The following is a 21,978-nucleotide window of genomic DNA, read 5'->3' on the forward strand; positions in this document are numbered from 1 at the left end:
ACTAATTATGACATTTACCGGCAATGACAAGTGGTCGGTTGAACATTGTCAATCTAGCAGTCACAATCATGGACAGATGGCTACAGCTGCTGGTTACCTCCAGGTGGTACTTGTCGCCGCCGGTGTCCCGTCCCTGCAGCTATTACAATGTAACCACTCCTGACTGATCGGCTCACACGTGTTAGCGCTTTAACCAAGCCTCAGAGCCAATCAGAGTACGGCATGATGAAGCGCCGAATCTTCTCAGCGAATCACAGCGCCCCTTGTTGGGGGAGACGCTCGTATTCACTAAAGTGCAGGCCAGTGTGCTGTCAGTAGGGAGCAAGGTATGAAAGACTGTTGTCACACTGGCTTCATTAAGTACTTGTTAAAGTTTCTGTTCGGGTTTGCTTTGAAACACGCCAGTAACTAAACCCGCTAAAGCTCATTTGAAATAATATGTGTTGCTGTTTGTTGACATTAAATTCTTCTTGTAGCCTGTAGCACCCATTTAACGTTGTGTTTATCTTTCTCTGCTTGTAACTGTTGTTACTGTAGTCATTTGTTCTTGGCTGTTTTTATGGTAGGTCTTGTTGGTCTGTGTCGCTGTGTTGAATCTTGCTGTGCTGATGAGAGGTTCAGGTTTTGGTTGGGGTGGTCTGGCTGGGTCGTATTTTAGCTGACATTTAGCTGAATAGGGCGAAACCACCAGACAGCATGTGTGAATAGCTGTATTGTGGGCGCTGGCTGGTGTGACTGACAGTTCACGTTCAAACCTATAGGCCTCTTCCATAGAGCGTAGTTTTGGTCCCATTGGTTTCTGAGCTTTCATTTTGCCATACCCGTCTGTCAGGAAGGGTCTTCACCATAGCTCTGTTCAGGCTGACACGATGCTTGCTGAGGACTAAATTGCCAGTGACAGCGAGCTGTCCTGTTGTTTACGGTCGCACCTTGCTGTCAGCCCGCAGTGCCAAAGTCTCATCATCTCTGCCGAGGATGCCGCAGACAAACAAATTCAGAAACGCCCCAGTGTGTGACTCCCCGGGCTCGGTCCAGGCAGGAGCCTCAGCAGAAGATGCAGACCCGGTATCCCGGGAGGAAAGCCGGGCTGCAGGGGACGCAGGAGGAGGAGGAGGAGAATTGGATAATGTTGGAGACAGCGAGATAATCAAGTCCCCCAGTGACCCCAAACAGTACAGGTAAAGGACACCTCTACTGCACAAGTTAAATCCATAATCAAACTTTCATACTAGATGTGGCCATTCTCCTGAGTGTTTCAATTATCCGTTGTACTGTTGCCTGTTACCCGATTTATCTCCTCTATTTTGTACTTTATTCTCATTGTCATTGTTATTAATATGATTTCATGTTGAATGATACACAGTACACTGAGAAAATGACCCAGATCCACTAACCCAGATCCAAAAACGATATGGAGCCTCTCTTCCAGCTGGATCAGTACAGTATTATTGTAGTTTGATGAGAGGATTTCATGCTATAAGCACACACCAGTGCCTCGGGCCTCTCTGGGGCATACGCAAATACATTTGCTGTGGAAAAGAATAGAACAAGAGAGTCTCAAAGGGTAGAAGATGTAGCCTGCAAAGAGGCATTTAATTTAACAAAGCAAAATAAGCAAAAACAGTGACTGCTGTAAAACTCCATGAAACAATACTTTTTCTCAAGGCTCTCTGTGCTGTATCACTTTTGACTTTACTCCCTGCAGGTACATTGTGCTGGACAACGGGCTGCGAGCTCTGCTCATCTCGGACTACAGCGGGCCAGCGGCGTCAGAAGACTCGGATGGAGAAGATGAAGAGGAGGAAGAGGACGACGATGAATCTGGGGAAGAAACAGATGAAGAGTACGAAGAAGACGATGACGATGAGAAGGGCAGTGATGAGGATGATGAAGATGATGACAATGAGGGGAAAAAGAAGAGAAATGCAGAGAAGCAGGTACAACTGGGAATGTTTTTAAATGCAAGGCTCCATTCTTTTCTTTTTTTTAGATTAGACATGGAAGAGGGGGAAAAACTTGAGTCATGATGAAACTAAAGACATTTGGGCTGAAATGAGATATACATTTTGTGCAAAATGGTTGTCAACACAAACTTGAAAATATTTATTGTACTGTTACATACACACTTTATAGCCACATGTCTAAAACGTTAAAGGATAAGGCTGGCAATATTCTAAATTATTCTTACTGTCAACAAATCCCATGAAAAAAATAAAACAATTAATTTGTTAGTCCGTGTCTCAATACTTTATGATTTCCCTGCTATGTCTGTAGTCCAAAGCCCATTCCAAATCATTCCTATGGAAGAATTAAACCTTAAAAAAACTAGTCACGAATATACATCATTGTTAAACAGATTTTGTGTGTGAGTATTTACAGCAGCAGGACAGCATATTTAGCTGATATCTTGTTTTTTTGTCAGTCTGCAGCAGCACTGTGTGTTGGAGCCGGCAGCTTCAGCGACCCCAGTGACCTCCCTGGCCTCGCTCACTTTCTGGAACACAGTGAGTATTCAACCATACAGGGTCAATCAAGTAATGGCTTTGAAAAAAGACCTCTCATCTTTGCCTGGTCAAGGGTTAATTCTCCCATAGATATCAAGTCAAGTCATGTCAATTTTATTTATGTAGCCCAAAATCATAAATTAAACATTTGCCTCAGAGTCTGTAAAACATACAACATCCTATATATCCTGACTTCTTTAGATTTGGAAAAGGAAAAACACAACAACCATATTTTATGGTTCTGTTTTGTCTACTTCTATGTCAGTTAATAATGTTGGACTTTCACAGAATACACCAAGCAACAAAGAACAAGCAGGAACTTGTTGCATTAACGTTTTTTTTTTTTTCTGGTCCAAGAAAGAAAGAGTTCCTCTCATCTCTTTGAAATACAATATACAGTATCTTCTGAATTGCGTTCCGGTCTATTGATCCTACTGCAGAAATTGTTATATCTGTCTCCTCTACTGATGTGATTGTTGAACATTGTTCTTAAATGGCTAATTTCAATGAAAAGAAAGCCTTGCTCATTCTTACAGACTGTCATCAAGACTGTCACCAGATATTATAAGAGCAATATTTAGAGATTTCTTTACAACTATATCTGGAAAAATCGCTATCAAATTATTTTGTGCCTCAGCAGGGAAATATAATACCACACTGAGTTTGGCCAGCTTTCCAGAAACCACAAATGCAAGGCACGTCACCAAACTAGTTGTTTGGATTTCTCCTTTTTAAATTCTTCTTCTGTTTTTTTCTCTTCTCTCTCCCCTACTGTTTTCCCATTGTGGCCCAGTGGTTTTCATGGGCAGCAAGAAGTACCCCTCAGAAAATGGCTTTGATGCTTTCCTCAAGAAGCACGGTGGGAGCGACAATGCCTCCACCGACTGCGAGAGGACCATCTTCCAGTTTGACGTCCAGAGGAAAAGCTTCAAAGAGGCTCTTGACAGGTGAGGAAGGAGCAGAGGTTCTCAAGAAGTGGACTTATTGAGGACCATCAGATGAATTTCACATAACCACAAACACAGGAATAAGAAAAGGGGAGAATAAACTCGAAAAAAAAATCCCACATGTTAAAATGTTATGACATACCAACTAAAAGATGATCTTTGGACACTGCGGCAAGACTTGCTCCGGTATTGTTGTATACAGAGAAAACACACTGTCCTGTCTTTAACGGTTACTGTGTTATGTTGATATCTGATTAAGCAAACATAGCTAAGGTTGTTTAGTCATTTATGCTAGCTAGGTCTAATGATAGTTTTGTAATTTGAGGTATGTATTTTTTTTTTTAAATCTTCCTAGTTCATTGTTACTAAATATGATTGTAAACAAGTGTCATGTGACCATCCCCTATATCAGCTCTTTAAGTCTTCACTCAATAAATTATTAAATTAACATTTTAATAATATGTTTATAATTTTTTTGTATTATCACAAGCTAACGTTAGCTTTGTCAGTTGGTTCAGTTAGCTACAACATGCAACAGTTCCACCTGGCAGTTACTGGATGTAAATATTTAGTTAATCTCTGTGTAATATTTAGTTTATGTGGTGCCACCTTTTTTAATATAGTGATGTGAAAATGTCCATTTAGTAACTAATCTAAGTTTGAACTTAAACTGCTGGTACAACCGGTGTTAGGCTGTATTTTGTGACTAGAATTATAGCTACAGTATTCTGCAACTGCAAATGTTTTTATCATACTTTATTGCACACATTATTTTGTTAAGTGTTAACAAACATAGTGCCCTCATTTGATAGCTGTGATTTTGTTGTACTAAAGTTTGTCACCCTGTCTAAGTAAGTCACTAAGAGGGAAGTATTTTTTTCCAATGCCTTTGATAAAGTATGATAAAAAATGTTAGTGGCAAAACAGCGGAAAAATCCTATTGATGTCTCAGAATCTGATGGGTCACAGGATATGGTGTAACATGGACTCCTGATGTGTGCTAACAGAGTCTGACAAACATTACAGGCTCAATGAGTCCCCGCCATTCTGGTGTTGTCTTTGTTTTGTATCAGTCTGCATCTGATTGTCTCTGTCTGACCTGTGTCCTTTCTATCTGACTGGTATGTGGCCCCTGATTATAGTTTCCCTGTCCTGTTAACCCCCATTAGGTGGGCTCAGTTCTTCATTTGTCCCCTGATGATCCGAGACGCCATTGATAGGGAGGTGGAGGCCGTTGACAGCGGTGAGGCTTCTGCGCATGACTCCTCCATGCTGAGAAGTTAACTTTTCATCAGCCGCATTGCTGAGTTCTCCTCATGCAGCTCTTTTGCACACCACCGTCTTGTCCTGTCGTCTCAGGTTTTTCTGCCTCTCCTTCTGTCTTTCAGAGTACCAGCTGGCTAAGCCGTTAGACTCCCACAGGAAGGAGATGCTGTTTGGCAGTTTGGCCAAACCTGGACACCCTATGGGCAAGTTCTGCTGGGGTGAGTTGGTAAACACAACCACTGGGACACATAATACACTCAGGGCCTCCTTGGGGTATGTTCAGCAAACAAACAGGAGCGCTGAGACAGATGCCAAGTCTCCTTTCTTGCTGATATTCCTGCATTTGTAAACCATTTTTGTAGGATGTTTATAGTCCTGCTGAATTGATTGCTCACAGGGAATGCCCAGACCCTAAAGCAGGAGCCAAAGAAGAAGAAGATCAATGTGTATAAGCGGCTGCGTGCTTTCTGGAAGAAACACTACTCTGCCCACTACATGACTCTGGCTGTGCAGTCAAAAGGTCAGGAAAATCTATTCCATTTATTATCCATCAAAAACTAGTCTATTAGTAGACTGACACATACATTTAATTGATTTCATGCAAGAAATGAATTGATTAATAGAAAAAGCAATCTGTAGATTATTGGGCAATATAAACAACCATTAGTCACGGCGCTAATAAGGATTCTCTTCATCCATGTTCAGCCAACTGTGGGTAATCATTCCTGAATCAACTCAAATTGCAATATTTCTCCAAACAAAGTCAGATACAAAATATGTAACATATTTTTCAGGGTTTCACAAAAAATCTTACACAGCTAATTAACTGCAGTATACAAGTGAAACAATGACTGGTGTTGACAGTTGTACTGCGAAAAAAAATCATCCTTATTTGCCTTCTATGTTCCTGTTGAAACGTCTATTCAAAGACTTCTGGAACCACTGAAACACCATTTTTTGGTGTTGGGCAGCTAGTGTACATGAGTTTATGAGAGGGTTTATGGTTTATGAGAGGGGAACTGCAGAGTTGAGACATAAATCCCCATGGGTTTGTCAACCTGAGAGATAACTTTCACATTACACATAGCCATTTGATCCATTGCTGATATAGAAATAGCTTAAATCTGCCATTATCACTATTATTTTCAAGATTTCAGTTTCATCCAAATGACATGAGTATTCTGTAGGAAGAACAAAAAGTCCTTGAGCAGCTTGTCTGTAAGAGAAACCTCTGCATGCATTTACAGCACAGCCAAACAAACTGGGCTGAAAAGATGAATTGCATCACTTTGTTTTCTTTTATTAAAGAATAAACTCAATAATTGGCCTTTTCCCATCATGCTGTGAGCATTCGATCTCAATCTGATCTCATGCTGCGCACAGAGCAGGAGTGTTTTTCTTGAAGCAAAGAATGCTTTGTCCAAAGAGAGAGTGGTCATGGATCCACAACGTCATAACTTCATGTCGATACTATTGACATTGTAGGTATTGGTATGCCTACTGTAGGAGATTTCTCAGTAAACAGTGATGGTGAAAAACATGCATGCATCGTTATACATGTGAATATAACGACACATTTGCCCTTTTTGGGTTAAATGTATTTAAAACCGCACACTTGCTTTGAAACAAACATTCTGCATGGAGGGAATACTCCCCCCTCAAATCTAGAATTATACATGATCAGCCAGAAAACTTGAGATGCACTCGAAGTCTAATTTATCCTCCTTCACACTGTCTGTCCTTTAGAGAAACTGGACACTCTGGAAGAGTGGGTGAGAGAGATCTTCAGCAAGGTGCCTAACAAGTGAGTATTGGAGAAGAGACTCTCAGACACGGCGATGAGGTGCGGGTGTGATATACAGTAGATTGAGCCTGGATGTCCTTTGAGACTTTGCTCAAATGTAAATGTCAAGCCTCCCTCCGTGTCTTCCTCCGCTCTTTTCATCTCAGCCGTGTAATTTTTTTTTCAGCCTCACACACCTGAAAGGGATGATTTCTCCCAAAGTCCAACCGAATTAGTGTTTTCTTACAGAACTCCACTCTTGCTTGCTTTATGAGTCACTGTGGCAGGCTTTTACCCAGAACCATTTTGGAGTTCCGCCGAGGAGACATGTAAACAATAATTGGACAATAACTTCTTCTAGAACATTTCCGTTGCCTCTTGTTAAAAATATTCAGTGCAGATACACTAAAACAAATCTTTCCTCTGGTGAAGTTTTTAGGTTTTTGCAATTATGAAAAGGCATTATGGTGGGTTTAAAACATGTTAGTGACATTTGGTGACACATTGGCACTGTTTAATTGATGTTAACTGATGCAGTAAAATCACTCCCAGCCTCCCATAATTCTGTTTTTGTGTCTACAGTGGTCTACCCAAGCCAGATTTCTCTGATATGCTGGATCCCTTTGACACACCAGCCTTTAACAGGCTCTATAGAGGTACTGATCAATCCTACTGTTCATCTCAGAATACTGAACACATCTGGTGTTCCCAACCCCTAAATAAATCGGCAGGGTCAGGAAGTGGTTTAAAGGATATTAAAGCTTGTAGCGTTGTCTTAATGGATCACAATCCAGAGAGGTTGAGGGAATACAGGCCAGCAGTGATAAGCAGAAGCTGAGATAACTTTCTCTAACTGTGTGTCTGTGCGTTTGCAGTCATCCCTGTTAGGAAAGTTCATGCTTTGAATATCACCTGGGCCCTCCCCCCTCAGGAAAAATACTACAGGTGAGCTACATACAGTAGATAAACATCACATGGTACACGGCACATAAATGCAGAATGAGACAACCCATAACAGACCATGCTCTCCCCTGACTTGGAAGACACTGCATAAAATGTGTTTCTTTCCCTTCCCCCCATGTTCCTTTCTGTTTTCTCCAGAGTGGTGCCTCTTCATATAAACATAGAATTAGACCAGCCAAATGGTACCATGCTTTGCGCTGATTGTAGAGGGATTGCATCAATGTTTTTTGTTTCTCCTTTTCATGCTCTTCCCTCCTCTTTTCAGAGTGAAACCTCTCCACTACATCTCTTGGCTGATTGGCCATGAAGGCACAGGAAGCATCCTCTCTGTGCTCAGGAAGAAGTGAGTCTTATTGCCTGTGTCTGTTTGTTTTTCTGATTTGAGGGCACTCCAAAACCCCAATTAAAAGGTCTTCAATTTGTTGGGTATACATAATCTTTTTCAAGCTCTGAGCGAGCCCTGAGTGTTGGAGCCCAATCTTCAATCTATACACTCTGCCAGCCCACTTGACGATGTGATTCATACATTCTCATCTCTGGTTGTGGTTATACAAGAGCATTTCAGCCTCTTGTTGCTAAGTGGCCCTCTGTATTCCCACAGTACCAAGAGCCCATCCAGTAGTCCCTTTACCATCAGCACCTCTTGGAGCATTTGATAGAATATTCCTAGTTACTGCGTCTGTTGTTTCAAATGTTGATAAATGACAACAGTGAAATTTGAGTGTACTCGGTCTCAATTCCCAGTCGAGACAAACTGCTACGGCAATAGTGTTTTTATTGAGTTCAGACAATCACAATGTCCAGGGCCGACAGGCTGGTTTGAAATTGGGACATTGTTGTCCACCCTCAGTGAAATTGGGGAATGGTTGGTCTACTGCGTGTCCATCACATACTGTTTGGAACACTACTGATCAGAAACATACCAGACTTTTTGCAACTTCTAGTACATTTACTATACAACAGAATATAAATATAAAAATATACTCTGCAACACTGCAGGCCCATTTAAAGAGTAAACATTTTATTTTGTTTTTCATGTAATTTTCCCACCACTGGTTATCTACTACTAGACGTAATTTTAAGAGTAGATACTGCCGTCATACTGCTGGAACATGTCTTAATGCAGATAAAAGCAGATATGATGTTAAGTGTGAAAGATTACCCAGCTCACTGAAGTTTCAAATCTCCGCAAGTTGTTTTTCAATTTTAAATGAATGAAAAGCTGCACACAAGTCAGGACAAACACATAACAAAATGATGTATTTTTTCTTCATTCTGAGATTTCCAAAGCTTTGCTGACTGAGGGGCCACAAAAGCCTGGCAATCAAGAAACATGAAGTGAAATATTTTCTATTTATTGCCCTGCACATTTTTCAACACCTAATGTGTATTCTCTTTCCACGTTATGTGAGTGAATATTTACCAGCACTCCTATTTTAAAATGAATGGACTAATGTGTGCTCATGTCTGTACTTGTTTGTCTGTAGGTGCTGGGCCCTGGCTCTGTTTGGAGGAAACAGTGAAACTGGCTTTGACCAAAACACCACCTACTCTATCTTCTCCATCTCCATCACTCTCACAGATGAAGGTTTCCAAAATTTCTACCAGGTAAAGAAAATCTCTCACTTTTTACAGCGCTTTCATCTTGCACATTTATCTTCAGCTCATAATGTATCATCCATATAATTTGTTGTCAGTTCACAGAGTCAGTATTTTTCTTGTATGTTGGTGTGTATGGTTCAGATATTGAAATGTTGACACACTTAACTGTCTGTTTATCAGATACTGGTAGCAGAGTAAGTTAGATTTACCCTTCAAGGACCCAGCTGGCCTCTTTGCCTTCTTGTCATTAATACAGGTAATAGCAGGTAATTTCAAGGAAGCAATCAGTGTGTTCAGTTGCTATGACAATGCAAGTGTTAAACAAGGGAGACAGTTGGCGATCATTCAACCAGAGCACTGTTTTGTAAGATGAAGTACTTAATGGAAAAATGTTTCCGTCAACAAACTTGCGCTGATAACTGCTGTTTAAATGCAGCGACAGCCTTGAGGATGTTGTTTATTGTGATCAGGAGCACTTGATCACTCACTCTTCCATTCAGCGAGGATGAACCTGGAGTTGTTTGGATCACAGGGCGCTAGTCAAGTGTGGCGTGCACAGAGCACCAACTACTACTACTGTGCGTGGCACACCTGAGGCTCACTTGGTGATGCATCAATGTACTTTGTAGGTGGTTATCTTAAAGACAGATTACAATCGTAGCCAATGATATTAGCTGTTGTGTAAACTGACTTGAGGGTCCAGCAGGCTGAAGGTGCACAGCACTCATTTTGACATCAAAATAACAGCATGACACTGGATTATCTGTGACACGCTTTCTGCTGTGCCTCTTATCCACTAGGCACACAGAAAGGCACCAACATATTAAACTGGCGCCAGCAACGAAAAAACCTCACTGCACCTCTGAAAAATGGCACTTCACCAGTGCAAGACTGTGTTTGTGTGTGATGAGTTGAGGTAACACTGTGAGGAACTACCTTAGTAAAGTCATTGTGCAGGATAGACAACAACATTCAACACATCATATGAATAAATCAATGATACAAGGAACAACATATTGTATTTCCATCCATCCATCCATCCATCGTCAACCGCTTATCCTGCGTACAGGGTCGCGGGGGGGCTGGAGCCAATCCAATCGCAAGGCGGGGTACACCCTCGACAGGTCGCCAGTCCATCGCAGGGCTGTATTTCACTACTCAAAATACCGTATAAAGCTAAGACGAAAAAATACCTTAAAGAAAAAGTTGAAAACATTTCTTTGTAATCATTTGTTGTATTTTGCATATTTTAATATGTTTTAATAGGTTATTTGTCCATTGAAGTGTAAACAAAAAAAAAAGGAACAGGTAGCCGCTCAGTCACTTATTTGTAGAGAGATCAATGAGACGATGGACCAATCACATCTGTAAAGATGTCTATACTCTGCATCCATATATAGCAATTATTATGTCACACTTCACTTCCTGTATTGTCCTCTAACAAAAAGACTGCCAGGACCCTGTTGTTCACAGTGAATAATTATTACTCTTTATTCACAAAGGCGGAGGTGACATTTTCATTTCAAGTTTGAATCTCAAAAGGGGGGCGAATAAAACCTCACTGCTTTCTGTTTAGTTTTTAAATAAAGACACCTTCTTCAAATGACTGTCATAGATTGTTTTAATGACTGTAATTAAATAAAAATTGTCAGATGGCCGGCCTCTGCCTTGCATCAGTGGAATTGCCATGTTTTATAAATCTTAGCAGTGCGATTCATGAAAAGAGGCATTTTACAGTAATTTTACCAATAAGATGAACGTAGTCATGATTCATTAAATCTGAAGGGCTTTTAAGTTATAACATCTACTTTCTGTGTGTCCGCGGTCTTTCACAGGTGACGAACCTGGTGTTCCAGTACCTGGAGATGCTGCAGACACTCGGACCACAACAAAGGCACTGTCACTCACACACACAGTCTAACAGAACAACACAGCAGGGATACTCAAAACAGCTTCTATATTCTGTCTGTCTGGTTTTTTGGTGCCTTGCAGGACATGAGGTAGTTAATACTGCATTTTACTGGATCCTGACAGGTTAACGTGCTGGGTGTGTTTGATTGTTTGTTTGTTCATTTATAGCTTCATTATTTTTGTTTTTGTTGTGTTCTTTAATCTGTGTTAAGGAGTGCTGATGTTGTGACATCTGAGTTTTTGTGTGGGATGAATAAAGGTAATATTTCAATCTGTTTGTTCATGCATTCAGAATATATGAAGAGATACAGAAGATTGAAGCGAACGAGTTTCACTATCAGGAGCAAGTAAGAATTCTAAATATTCATATTGGATGTTTTTTGGACTAACATCAATTTAATGTTGTGTTTTTACCAGTGAGAATGATTTCCTCTTTGTCAGATTGACCCTATAGAGTACGTCGAGGACATTTGTGAGAACATGCAGCTGTTCCCTAAAGGCGACTTCCTGACAGGAGATCAGCTGATGTTTGAGTTCAACCCAGAAGTAAGTAGTTCAGTAGTTCGGGGAGTGAACCAGTTCAGGGTTTTATTCTAAAATCATATATTTCCTTTTTTTAGATAAAGATGTTAATGAAACAGGTCACTCAAAAGTAGAAAAAAATATAGACTTTTTTTTTTCTGTCTGATATGTGAATAATTTTATAGCTTTTATATGCCAGAAATAGATATGCTAGAGTTGTTGGTGCTGTCTTTGATTGGGGGATATTATTTTGCATCAAACATTGCAGTCTAATTGTGGCTTTGCATATTTTCTGTGATGACTTCTGTTTAGTTTTGCTGCCTGTTATTGTGATTGACAGCTAAAATTATCCTCACATAAACAAGTCATTTAGAACAAAGAGAATAAAAACATGTCTCTCTCTCTTGCTGTGTGTGTGTGTGTGTGTGTGTGTGTGTGTGTGTGTGTGTGTGTGTGTGTGTGTGTGTGCGCAGGTGATCAGTGCAGCTTTGTCCCTCCTCACCCCTGAGAAAGCCAACCTGATGCTGTTGTCACCAGAACATGAGGGCCAGTGTCCCCTCAGGGAGAAGTGGTTTGGCACACAATACAGCGTGGAGGGTGTGTTTCTGTGTATTTGTTTGTTTGTTTACTGTCCATGTAACAGCTCCTTCTCACAATGTAGGAATTCAGTGAATAAATTGTCTTTTTCCCCTTGTGTGGTGATATTCAGGCTGATATAATGCAGACTGTCAGCAGTACAAATGCCAGCATTTATCTCTGTCTTTTAGATGGCAAACAATAGTGTTGGAGCAGCATTTCATTTTTTTAAATGTCCAAAACCTGTATTTCCATTTGTAGGAATAAAGTCTTTAGCTCATTCAATTCACAACATGAATCTAAACTGCAAATACATGTTGTGTGCTAATAGATGTTTTTCCTTTACACAGACATCCAGCAGGAGTGGATGGAGAGATGGACAGGAAACCTGGAGCTTAGCAGTGACCTCTACCTTCCTACTGAAAACAAATTCATTGGTGGGTGACTAAATGTCTTTGTGCACTACAGGCAAAAAAGTAGGCTGTTTTGGCCCCAAACTGCTGCAAGTATCTGAAAAGTGTCCAATAAGATGATCATAAACGAGATGTGCTCCAGCAGTTTGTACTTTTGCTCTCCATTCATCCATCCAACAAATACAGTAATCAGATATATTGACCAAACTTGGAGGAACAGTGCATTTTGGTCAATATATATCTGTCATCTATATCACTCCCTTGTTTGTCACTCATCGAATGGTTGTGTTATAATTCAAGGTCATTCCGTCATTTGGACGGGGTTTATTTATTAAGAGATTTCAGAATTTAATGTAGTGGTCAGTGATTTTAATCCTATTTAAAACTCATCCAGAAAGCATATGCGTAATTTATTTTGCCTCCCACCCAAATAACATATTACAGAAGGACTAGGGAGGTCACTGAAAAGCAGTAGGAAATAGGAGCTATAATTTAAATCTAGTCCGGAGAAACACTTTGCATTTTAAGACATTCTGCATTCAGTCTTGCTGATTTTGGTTAACTCAGTGCACAGTTTGGCAAATGAGGATTTTTCTAACCTGACAGATCACTCGTTAACATCAGTCTACTCATACAATGAAAGAAAAAGTAGAAAGAAAGAAACGGGTGATCCTTTCTTTGCTGGTCTACCAGCAAATAGCCAAACTCATATAATGTGTAGTACCGCTACCTTTCCTACTGTAAAAGTGTAGCCTTATCAACATTCAGAAAGACATTTACGTTGTTTGAAACTGTCTGTGTTAATGATTAAATTACAGCTGAACAATTACAGGTAACTAATACTGAGACTAGTACTCCACCGTCTAGTGTTGCACTGCTAACATTCCCATTGTCAGACTTTCAATGGGTAGAAAACTGGATCAAAATCAATGTAGCAGAAATGGAGATATTGTCTTTTTTTATTCTATTCTACTCTCAAAAACTCAACAGGATATTTTAGTGTGTTATGCTAGTAGCGACTAATGTAGCCTTGAGCCACTAGCATCAAGCACAGATCAGGCTACAGACTTCTGATAACTCCACAACCCCAGATTTGTTTTAAACGTGTTATCTTCATCCGACACTGACTCACGTGTCACATGTCACAAAGTCACTTGTGGTAGTTTGTCAGATGTAACTGACCTCACATCCTTCACCACCAATATGACTGATGCAAAACAGGTTACACAATTGCAGTTACCTTTGCAGATCGCATTGATCGGGCTTATTGGAGTACATTCATTAAAGGCCAAGATTTTAACTGAAACAAGGCTCCTCTTGTCCGATTCTGACCATTTTGGCTTGTTCTGTATATACATTTTGGAAGGGCAAAGCACCACATTGCCAATTCTCATAAAATGATGCGTCTTCACTTGGCCCAAGGGTTATTGAATTATTTATTAATGTGGTGGGCGACATCTTTTACAATTTTGACATCTACCTACATGGTGATCCCAAACAGGACATATTGAATTGTTGAAACTCACACATTATTTATAAGATTGTACTGAGTCGAATTATGTTTTATTGTTTATGTGTTCAGCCACTGACTTCACCCTGAAGCCCTCTGACTGCCCAGACACTGAGTTCCCTATCCAGATAGCCAACAGCGACAGTGGCTGCCTGTGGTACAAGAAGGACAACAAATTCAAAATCCCTAAAGGTAAAGTGTGTGTGTGTGTGTGTGTGTGTGTGCCTGTGCGCATCATTTAGCATGCAAGATGTTTCCATAAAGACACTTAATATCATTAGGAAGGTGTTGACACTCGTTTGCCCTTTTTCCTGCTACAGCCTACATCAGATTCCACATAATCTCTCCTGTAATCCAGCAGTCAGCTAAGAAGTAAGTTCAGATCTGACCTTGTGAAAATAGTGTTTGTTTTTACTGTAGCACTGATTTGCTTTCTTTTCTGCCATCCCTCACTCTTTTTTTTATCTGTTCTTTCTCTCTCTGCTCCTACAATTTCATCCTCCTCTTCTTTTAATCGCTTGAATCCTCCTTACTTCTCTCTTACCATCTTTCCTTCCCTGCTTCCATTCCTTTTTTTATCTTGCTTTTTTCCTTTGCCTTTCCTTCCTTGTTCCTTTTCTTGCTCTTATTTGTTGCCTTCTCCTTCCTACCTCCTTTCCTCTACCCTTCTCCCCATTTCTTTCTTTTTCCCTTTTCACCCTTCTCCTTCCTGCTCTCCTTCTTCCCTAATTTCCACCCCATCTTTTCTCTCTCTCAACTCTTACCCCTGTCCTTCCTCCCCTCCAGTGTGGTCTTGTTTGACCTGCTGGTCAACATCCTAGGCCACTACCTGGCAGAGCCAGCCTACGAGGCAGAAGTGGCCCAGCTGGAGTATAAGATAGTGGCAGGTGAACACGGCCTGGTCATCAAGGTTAAAGGATTTAACCACAAACTGCCTGTGAGTGAACGCATCTGGAGAAACCATACAGATAAACATACACGATTATATGCATAAAACCACACACTGATTAATAAACTTTCTGGCAACGTTTGGCTTAGTTGTACATTATGCAATACATGTACTATTTCACAGTAGTGCATATCCTTAATGTACACCAGATAAATCCATGTGTATAAGATAAAGCCTTATTTTGTCATATGCCCCATAAGGCATAAACTTTCCTTTCAGTGTAATTGTTGGCTACATTAATATAACTTATTTTAGATAACTAAAATAACTATTTGATACCACTTTCTAATAAGAAATGCTTTACATTTGTCTTTAAGTGGTAAATAAAATGTCTATTTATACCATTCTCATGTCTGTATATAAATATGTAGCTGGGGCCAGCAGATGGCTAGTTTAGCTTAGCATTAGGAATGGAAACAGGGGAAACAGCTAGCCTGCCTCTGTCCAAAGGTAATCTGCCTACCAGCACCTCCAAAGCTCACTTATTAACAATTCATATGTTGTTTAAACAGAAGTGTAAGGTAAGCTAACTGCTGCTGGTTGTAGCTTCATATTTACCGTACAGGCATGAGGCCAGTATCAATCTTCTCAAGTTTTGACAGGTAAGCATATTTCCCTAAATGTGGAATTATTCCTTTAACAAGTGACTACTCTTGCCACTAAATTTTTAACCAATTTTAAACATACTCTGTAAAAATTGTGTAAAAATCTAGATAGACATGATGTCTTCATGCATAGTCACATATTCATTCTAGACACAAACACACACAGATGTGTTTGCAGTGACCTCATGCATGATAATTATGGTGATTCTTCATTTTGCCTTTCTGCCTAACTGTCTGTCTGTTTTTCTACCCATATATCTCTTTAGCTGCTGTTCTACCTGATCATTGACCACCTGGCTGATTTCTCTGCCTCCCCTGATGTCTTCAACATGTTCGCAGAGCAGCTCAAGAAAACCTACTTCAACATCCTCATTAAACCTGAGAAACTCGGCAAGTGAGTTGTTTACCTTCTGTCTTTTTTTCCCTCTGACATTTCCATCTTATTTCATGGCTTATCTTCAAGTATATGATGCCTTCTAGTGGTGAAACGTGTGACAGCCCTGAATGGAAAACCCCTACGCTCTTGTCCTCTTTTTTCCCCTCTCTCTCACTCCTCCTTTCCCCTCTCTTCTCAGGGACGTGCGTTTGCTGATCTTGGAGCACTCCCGCTGGTCAATGGTGGAGAAGTATCAGGCTCTGATGGCCGGTCTAACCAGCAGTGAGCTGATGGACTTCAGCCGCAATTTCAGGGCCGAGCTGTACGCTGAGGGACTCGTGCAGGGCAACTTCTGCAAAGCTGTGAGTAGACAGCAGAAAGTACATAGACAAGAACATTGATTAACAGTTAAATTAGCTGATTAGTTAATAAATCATGTCCATGTCTGCACTAGCATCAATTGATTCTGAGTGTACTGAGTGTACATTGATGTTTTTTTCTGATTTCCTCTCCTCACTCTCTCTATTATACTTGTTCATTACCCTTTATTATATCTTTTCCACAGGAGTCAGAACAGTTCCTGCAGTATGTCACAGAGTAAGTCTATTCCTCTGAATGCCCTCCCTAATGAGAAAACCAATATTATACAATGGATGACAAACAAATGGATTTGTTTGCTGCCATACACAATAATTTACATTATTTTCAGTAGTTCAGTCCACAATTCCCCTTTCACCTTCTTTACTTACACTTATTTCTTTATTCCCGCCTTTCAAATTTTCATTCACTTTACTTATCTCATCCCCATTTCTTCATCCCGTTTTGTCCTTTTTTTTGTCCTTTTGCAGAAAATTGCAGTTCTCCAAGCTGCCAGCAGAGGTGCCGGTGATGTTCAGAGTGGTGGAGCTTCCTCAGAAGAACCACATCTGTAAGGTCAAATCACTCAATAAGGGAGACGCCAACTCTGAGGTCACCGTTTACTACCAGGTACAACCAGATCTGGACTACATCACAACTTCTATGACATTCTGGCTTGAACATATTCCAAGATAGCATCATTTATTTTATGCACATTATTTCACTCCCATTTTTCTTTCTCTTTCCTTTCCATTTAGTCTGGCCTCAAAACCTTGAGGGAACACACACTGATGGAGCTGTTGGTGGTGAGTGCTAAAGAATTGTGTTTACTTTCCTACGTCCCACTTCTCCATTCATTCTGTCATTCATCTAAGCTTGACTAAGTTGTTTATATCTTTCAGATGCACATGGAGGAACCCTGCTTTGACTTCCTCCGGACCAAAGAGACTCTGGGGTGAGTGCTGTCATGTTTTCAACACAGCTTTTTACAAGGAAATGTATGACATTTGGGCAAAATAAAATATGAATGTTCCCATTAAACTTAAATTTATCACATTTAAACACACACTGAAATTTTCAGCTTCAGCTTTTACTATGTTTTACCTCAGCCGCAGTATTAATTTTCATTTATTTATTGTTAATTTTATTTGAGGTTAAGTCACTCTTTTATTTCTCCCCTTAAAAAATTGTAATGTACTTTTTTCTTGAATTTGTCTTTTTATGTGAATTATCAGCTTCTTGGAGCACAATGTATTGCATCTTTTTGTATGAAATGTGTTAAATTACTTATTATTATCTTTATTGTTATGGTAACTACTTATATGCATTAGGGCCTGATCATTATGTGATATTTAATTTCTTCTTCTTTTCAGAAACACATAACATAAACAAAGATTGTCCCTAACATTTGTTAAGTCCAGATCACCAAGATTACATGACATAATGCAGTTTAAAAATATATTTTTTTGTTGTTATAAAAAGAACATTGGTTTGTTGCCAACAGGGGAGTTGTAGAGTGCTCCCTGGTGGACAAACTTTGCAACCACAACACTCAAAACATGATTTAAGGATCTGTCTTACTTTTCTTTTTTAATTGCCGTTTATATAAACCCCAATACAGATTGTATACCAAATCAACCTACCTCAAGTCATTACTCCTGCACAAAATACTTATACTTATTTATTCCAGCATCCTTTGCACTATGCTTCATAGCACTGTGTACATGTGTACATGTATATGTACCTGTATACCTCCATCCACCTCCGATATGTACATACTCCTGCATCCTTTGCACTCTGCTCACTGCACTATTTGTCAATATGTCTATATGGTTTTTGTTCATAGTATATGTATATTTGTGTTTTCTACACTGAAGTCTGTCTGATTTTATTTTATTTTTATTATTGTGATTTTGTATTTTTGTATGAGTAAGCACATGGTGAGAAATGTACAATCCAGAGTCAAATTCCTCGTATGTGTACACGTACCTGGCAATAAAGCTGATTCTGATTTATCTGCAATTAGCTCACATTAGCCGATAATATTGGCTGATTTATCGGTTGGGCTCTAATATACATTCACGACATGGTCTAGTTAATATAGCGCCAGTAACTCTAATTAAAGCCTTATTATTGTTGCTTTCCAATATGCCAGTGTTTCTCCATTTAAAAAAAAAAAAAAAAAAAACTTTCATTTTTAAATGTAAATGTTAAATGTTTTGCTATTTCCATTCAAGTTATTTTTCTGTGCAAATTGAAGTTGGGTACTTTCTGTTACATTGGAACAATGATTTTCACATTTATCCTCAGTTCAATAATAGTATATGATAACATTTCTCTGATTCTCAGGGTGGTTTTATGATAGAATGCAAAGTAGAGAAAGTCAGCACAGGTGGGGCATTAACTTTTGGCAAACGTAATCGCACTTTCTCATGAAGGTATTTTGATCTGTCTGTGTTGATCTGTGTCTGCTTCTCAACATCTCTCATCTGAGCTGTCTTTTTCTTTTTTATTCATATCCCCCCTCTGCAGGTACCATGTCTACCCCACCTGTAGAAACACCTCAGGCGTTCTGGGTTTCTCTGTCACCGTGGAAACACAGGCCAGCAAGTTCAAGTGAGTCTGCAACACAATCATAACCTTTCATCTGCCCAAAAGCAAGATAGGATTTATCTTAACCGCTTTCCCAAAACCAAGGTATCATTTATCTTACAGTTCACCCAAACCCAAGCTACAATTTATATATCTGGCCCTGGAAAGAGTGTAACTGATAAATGACTAAAGGAATCAAATACACCCTATAGCCTATAATATATTTCTTACCTCTCATGAACTTTTCTCTCAGTACCGAGCTGGTGGAGTTAAAGATTGAAGAGTTCTTGGCTTCATTTGGGGAGAAGCTCAATTCGCTGACTGAGGAGGCCTTTAATACTCAGGTCTGTGTGTGTGTGTATTGTTTTGTGTATTTGTGAGTTTCCACTTGTTATGGAAAAGCAGAAAAGTTACAGAAAATGGTACATAACCAAAAAGTTTTGGAAATGTCAAAAGTTGCTCATCAAGTTACTTTGGTGGATAAATAACACATTTCCTAAACCTGTAAGTTGTATCTGCATATCCACATCTGCCGTTGCACATTTCCAAAGTCAAAAGTGTGTGTGTGTGTGTGTGTGTGTGTGTGTGTGTGTGTGTGTGTGTGTGTGTATAGGTAACTGCTTTAGTGAAGCTGAAGGAGTGTGAGGACACACATCTCGGGGAGGAGGTGGACAGGAACTGGGCCGAAGTGGTTACTCAGCAGTATTTGTTTGACAGGCTTAACAGAGAGGTGAGGTCAACACGGACACACACATCTTCACACACCTTAATGCTTTAAGTGACTCTTAAGTCATTCCCTTACTTCAAATCTTAGCCATAATCTTTATTTTAAATTAAGGATGGGCAACATATTGATTCAATACCAATATCACATTGTGCAATATCATAACGAAAATGTCGCAGAAAGTAAGCAATATTCTGTTTGTTTTGTGGAGAGATGCGTCCGTTGGCTGTGTGGCTTAGTTGTAATTTAGAGCCTGCTTGAAACCACTATATAATGAGTTGACCTGTCACACGCTTTTGCTGTTAGAATATTATTGCATTCTCTGACAGTTATTATCATTAATTGTTGGCTATATGTGCCTTTTTTTGTCCCAACCTTTGTCATATATAGTCAAATCATTTGGAATAATAATGTGAATAAATAACTCTGAATCCTTGTTGTGCTGTACAACAGTTACATACATACCTCCTTCCTGACAGTTTTTATGGCGGCTAAATTAAATATGTTAAATCACCATAAATTGATTTTTTTAAGCATGTTAGTCTAATATTTACTCTACTTTTAGGTTTGGTTTGGTCTCCACTAACTCCTGAGGGGAATATTGAGCTCTTTAGCTGTTAGATGCTCCACTTCCTCCACCAGCTAAACTGTTCTTACCATCTTTTTCTGTGCATTTAGATCGATGCTCTCAAGCAGATGACCAGGGCTGAGCTGGTCTCCTGGTTCAATGAACATCGAGGACAGAACAGCCGCAAACTAAGCGTGCATGTAAGCCATAGTGTGTGTGTGTGTGTGTGTGTGTGTGTGTGTGTCAACACACTAAATGTATCCCTGTCTCCCAAAGGTGGTGGGATTTGGTGCTGAAGAGAGTGATGAGGAGGAGGAGGGTGGTGGTAGAAAAGAAGAAGGAGAAGAGGGCAAAGAAGAGGATTTAAGTGGCTCTACCTACGGTGAAGTGTCTAAGCTCACCTTCCTTGCTGTCTCACCCAAGATGGCGGACGCCATCGCCATCATGGACATTCCTGCTTTCACTGAAGGCCTGCCCCTCTTCCCCTACCACAAGATACTCGAATAAACTCATGCTCAGACTGTGAGACAGATAGAAGGCAGCGCTTTGCCTCTCACTGAGCCACGTTCAGAGACTCTGCCTCATTAGAGATGCAGGCACTTAATATGTGGCGGTGAAAGAAGTTGAAACAGCTCTGGCTCCTCTCTGGACTCAGATTCTGTCTCTTGGGCCAAGCTGCAGATTTTACCCACACTGTGTGCATAACCAAAAAGCCTGGAAGTGATGATAGTGTTTTCTTTTAAGCTAAGTGATAATCTTTTCTGCTCTCTCACACTCAATTATTTTATATCCTCAGACACTGGGAGAGTGGGAGCGCTCACTGACTGAAAATCTTTGAATCAAACACTCATTTATTTGGTTTTCTGAGCCCTGCTGCTATTACAACTCTGAATCCCCGTCTTTTCCACTGTTTTTATTGGAGCCCAGACTGAGGTTAAACACAAATCAACTATGAAATCTGCAGACAGTCCTTTGAACTGTGTACTTCAGTGTATTTGAATTGATCGTGTGTTGGATATCAAGCTCTGCTGTGAACTACTGTTGTTAGGTGACTTGGATCATGCCATGGTATGAAACTGTGCAAAGAAATAAATCAATGAGTGATGAGTGAATGAATGTAGCAATGTACTGATACAGAAAACACTTGAACCTATTAAGTCTTCACAGTGAAAATGCGCTCAAACTAGTCAAATGGTATGCCTGAAATTCAATTTATTATGATGTTTTGTGCTTTTCCTCTACCATCTCATACTAAAAGAGGAATGAATTTGCATTTACAATATTTTGACATTTTGTATATTTTTCTTTTCTGTAAAAAGAGCTGAACTGACACACTGGCAATTTTCTTAACAGACAGCACAGCAAACACCACAGACAACCAAGTATTGAATCCACTGTATGACAAATGGTGACTCAGTATGGCAATGGCTCTTTAATATACACAGATTTAATTTATGTGTAAATTGTACATTACTCACACTCTCTACCTTCTACCTTAGGAAAAGGGTTTTTGCTGGCGATAGTGTTGGCTTTGTAGCTGGTGACTCTCTGCACTATTGAATGTAATCAAAAACTAATCTGGAGCCCAACACAGCAGAGAATGTTAAGAGAATTGGCTAATTTGCCCACAGGGAAGCCTCATATTGTAGAAAAGTCTTCACCTGCAGTAGCCTCACTTATAATAATGATTGTGCTACCTGTATGATAGCCTACCTGTCGAGATGGCGAGAGACAACACATTTTTTGATCCCGTTTAAATTGTTCCCTGAATTACACATATGTTTGTCAATTTAAAATATATATTTGAAAT

At 39.8% G+C, this 21,978-nt stretch overlaps 1 protein-coding gene across 1 annotated transcript; it reads left to right on the forward strand.

The window, feature by feature from the left end:
- The first annotated feature begins 270 nt into the window (after window positions 1–270).
- Window positions 271–21,450, forward strand: LOC119910291 (nardilysin-like). The gene is made up of 32 exons (XM_038728807.1): window positions 271–326; window positions 941–1,178; window positions 1,706–1,937; window positions 2,423–2,504; window positions 3,298–3,451; window positions 4,621–4,694; window positions 4,840–4,935; window positions 5,115–5,237; window positions 6,464–6,521; window positions 7,083–7,156; window positions 7,376–7,445; window positions 7,729–7,806; window positions 8,951–9,071; window positions 10,901–10,959; window positions 11,269–11,323; window positions 11,418–11,522; window positions 11,972–12,095; window positions 12,425–12,511; window positions 14,070–14,189; window positions 14,318–14,369; window positions 14,784–14,934; window positions 15,818–15,945; window positions 16,127–16,289; window positions 16,493–16,524; window positions 16,776–16,914; window positions 17,043–17,090; window positions 17,187–17,239; window positions 18,817–18,900; window positions 19,130–19,220; window positions 19,490–19,606; window positions 20,279–20,368; window positions 20,445–21,450. The coding sequence occupies exons 2-32, from the start codon at window positions 976–978 to the stop codon at window positions 20,673–20,675; spliced, it is 3,294 nt and encodes a 1,097-aa protein (XP_038584735.1). The 5' UTR covers window positions 271–326; window positions 941–975; the 3' UTR covers window positions 20,676–21,450.
- Window positions 21,451–21,978: the final 528 nt, after the last annotated feature.

This window comes from Micropterus salmoides, unplaced genomic scaffold (assembly GCF_014851395.1).
Source record: "Micropterus salmoides isolate LMB-PRFRI ecotype aquatic unplaced genomic scaffold, ASM1485139v1 Ms_hic_scaffold_19, whole genome shotgun sequence".
In the NCBI taxonomy this organism is placed as follows: domain Eukaryota; kingdom Metazoa; phylum Chordata; class Actinopteri; order Centrarchiformes; family Centrarchidae; genus Micropterus; species Micropterus salmoides.

Coding starts and splice junctions, on each gene's coding strand:
- LOC119910291 (XM_038728807.1), top strand. CDS start 976: ATGCCGCAGACAAACAAATTCAGAAACGCCCCAGTGTGTGACTCCCCG. Junction 1,179..1,705: donor AGTGACCCCAAACAGTACAG/GTAAAGGACACC, acceptor TACTCCCTGCAG/GTACATTGTGCTGGACAACG. Junction 16,915..17,042: donor AGGTCACCGTTTACTACCAG/GTACAACCAGAT, acceptor CTTTCCATTTAG/TCTGGCCTCAAAACCTTGAG.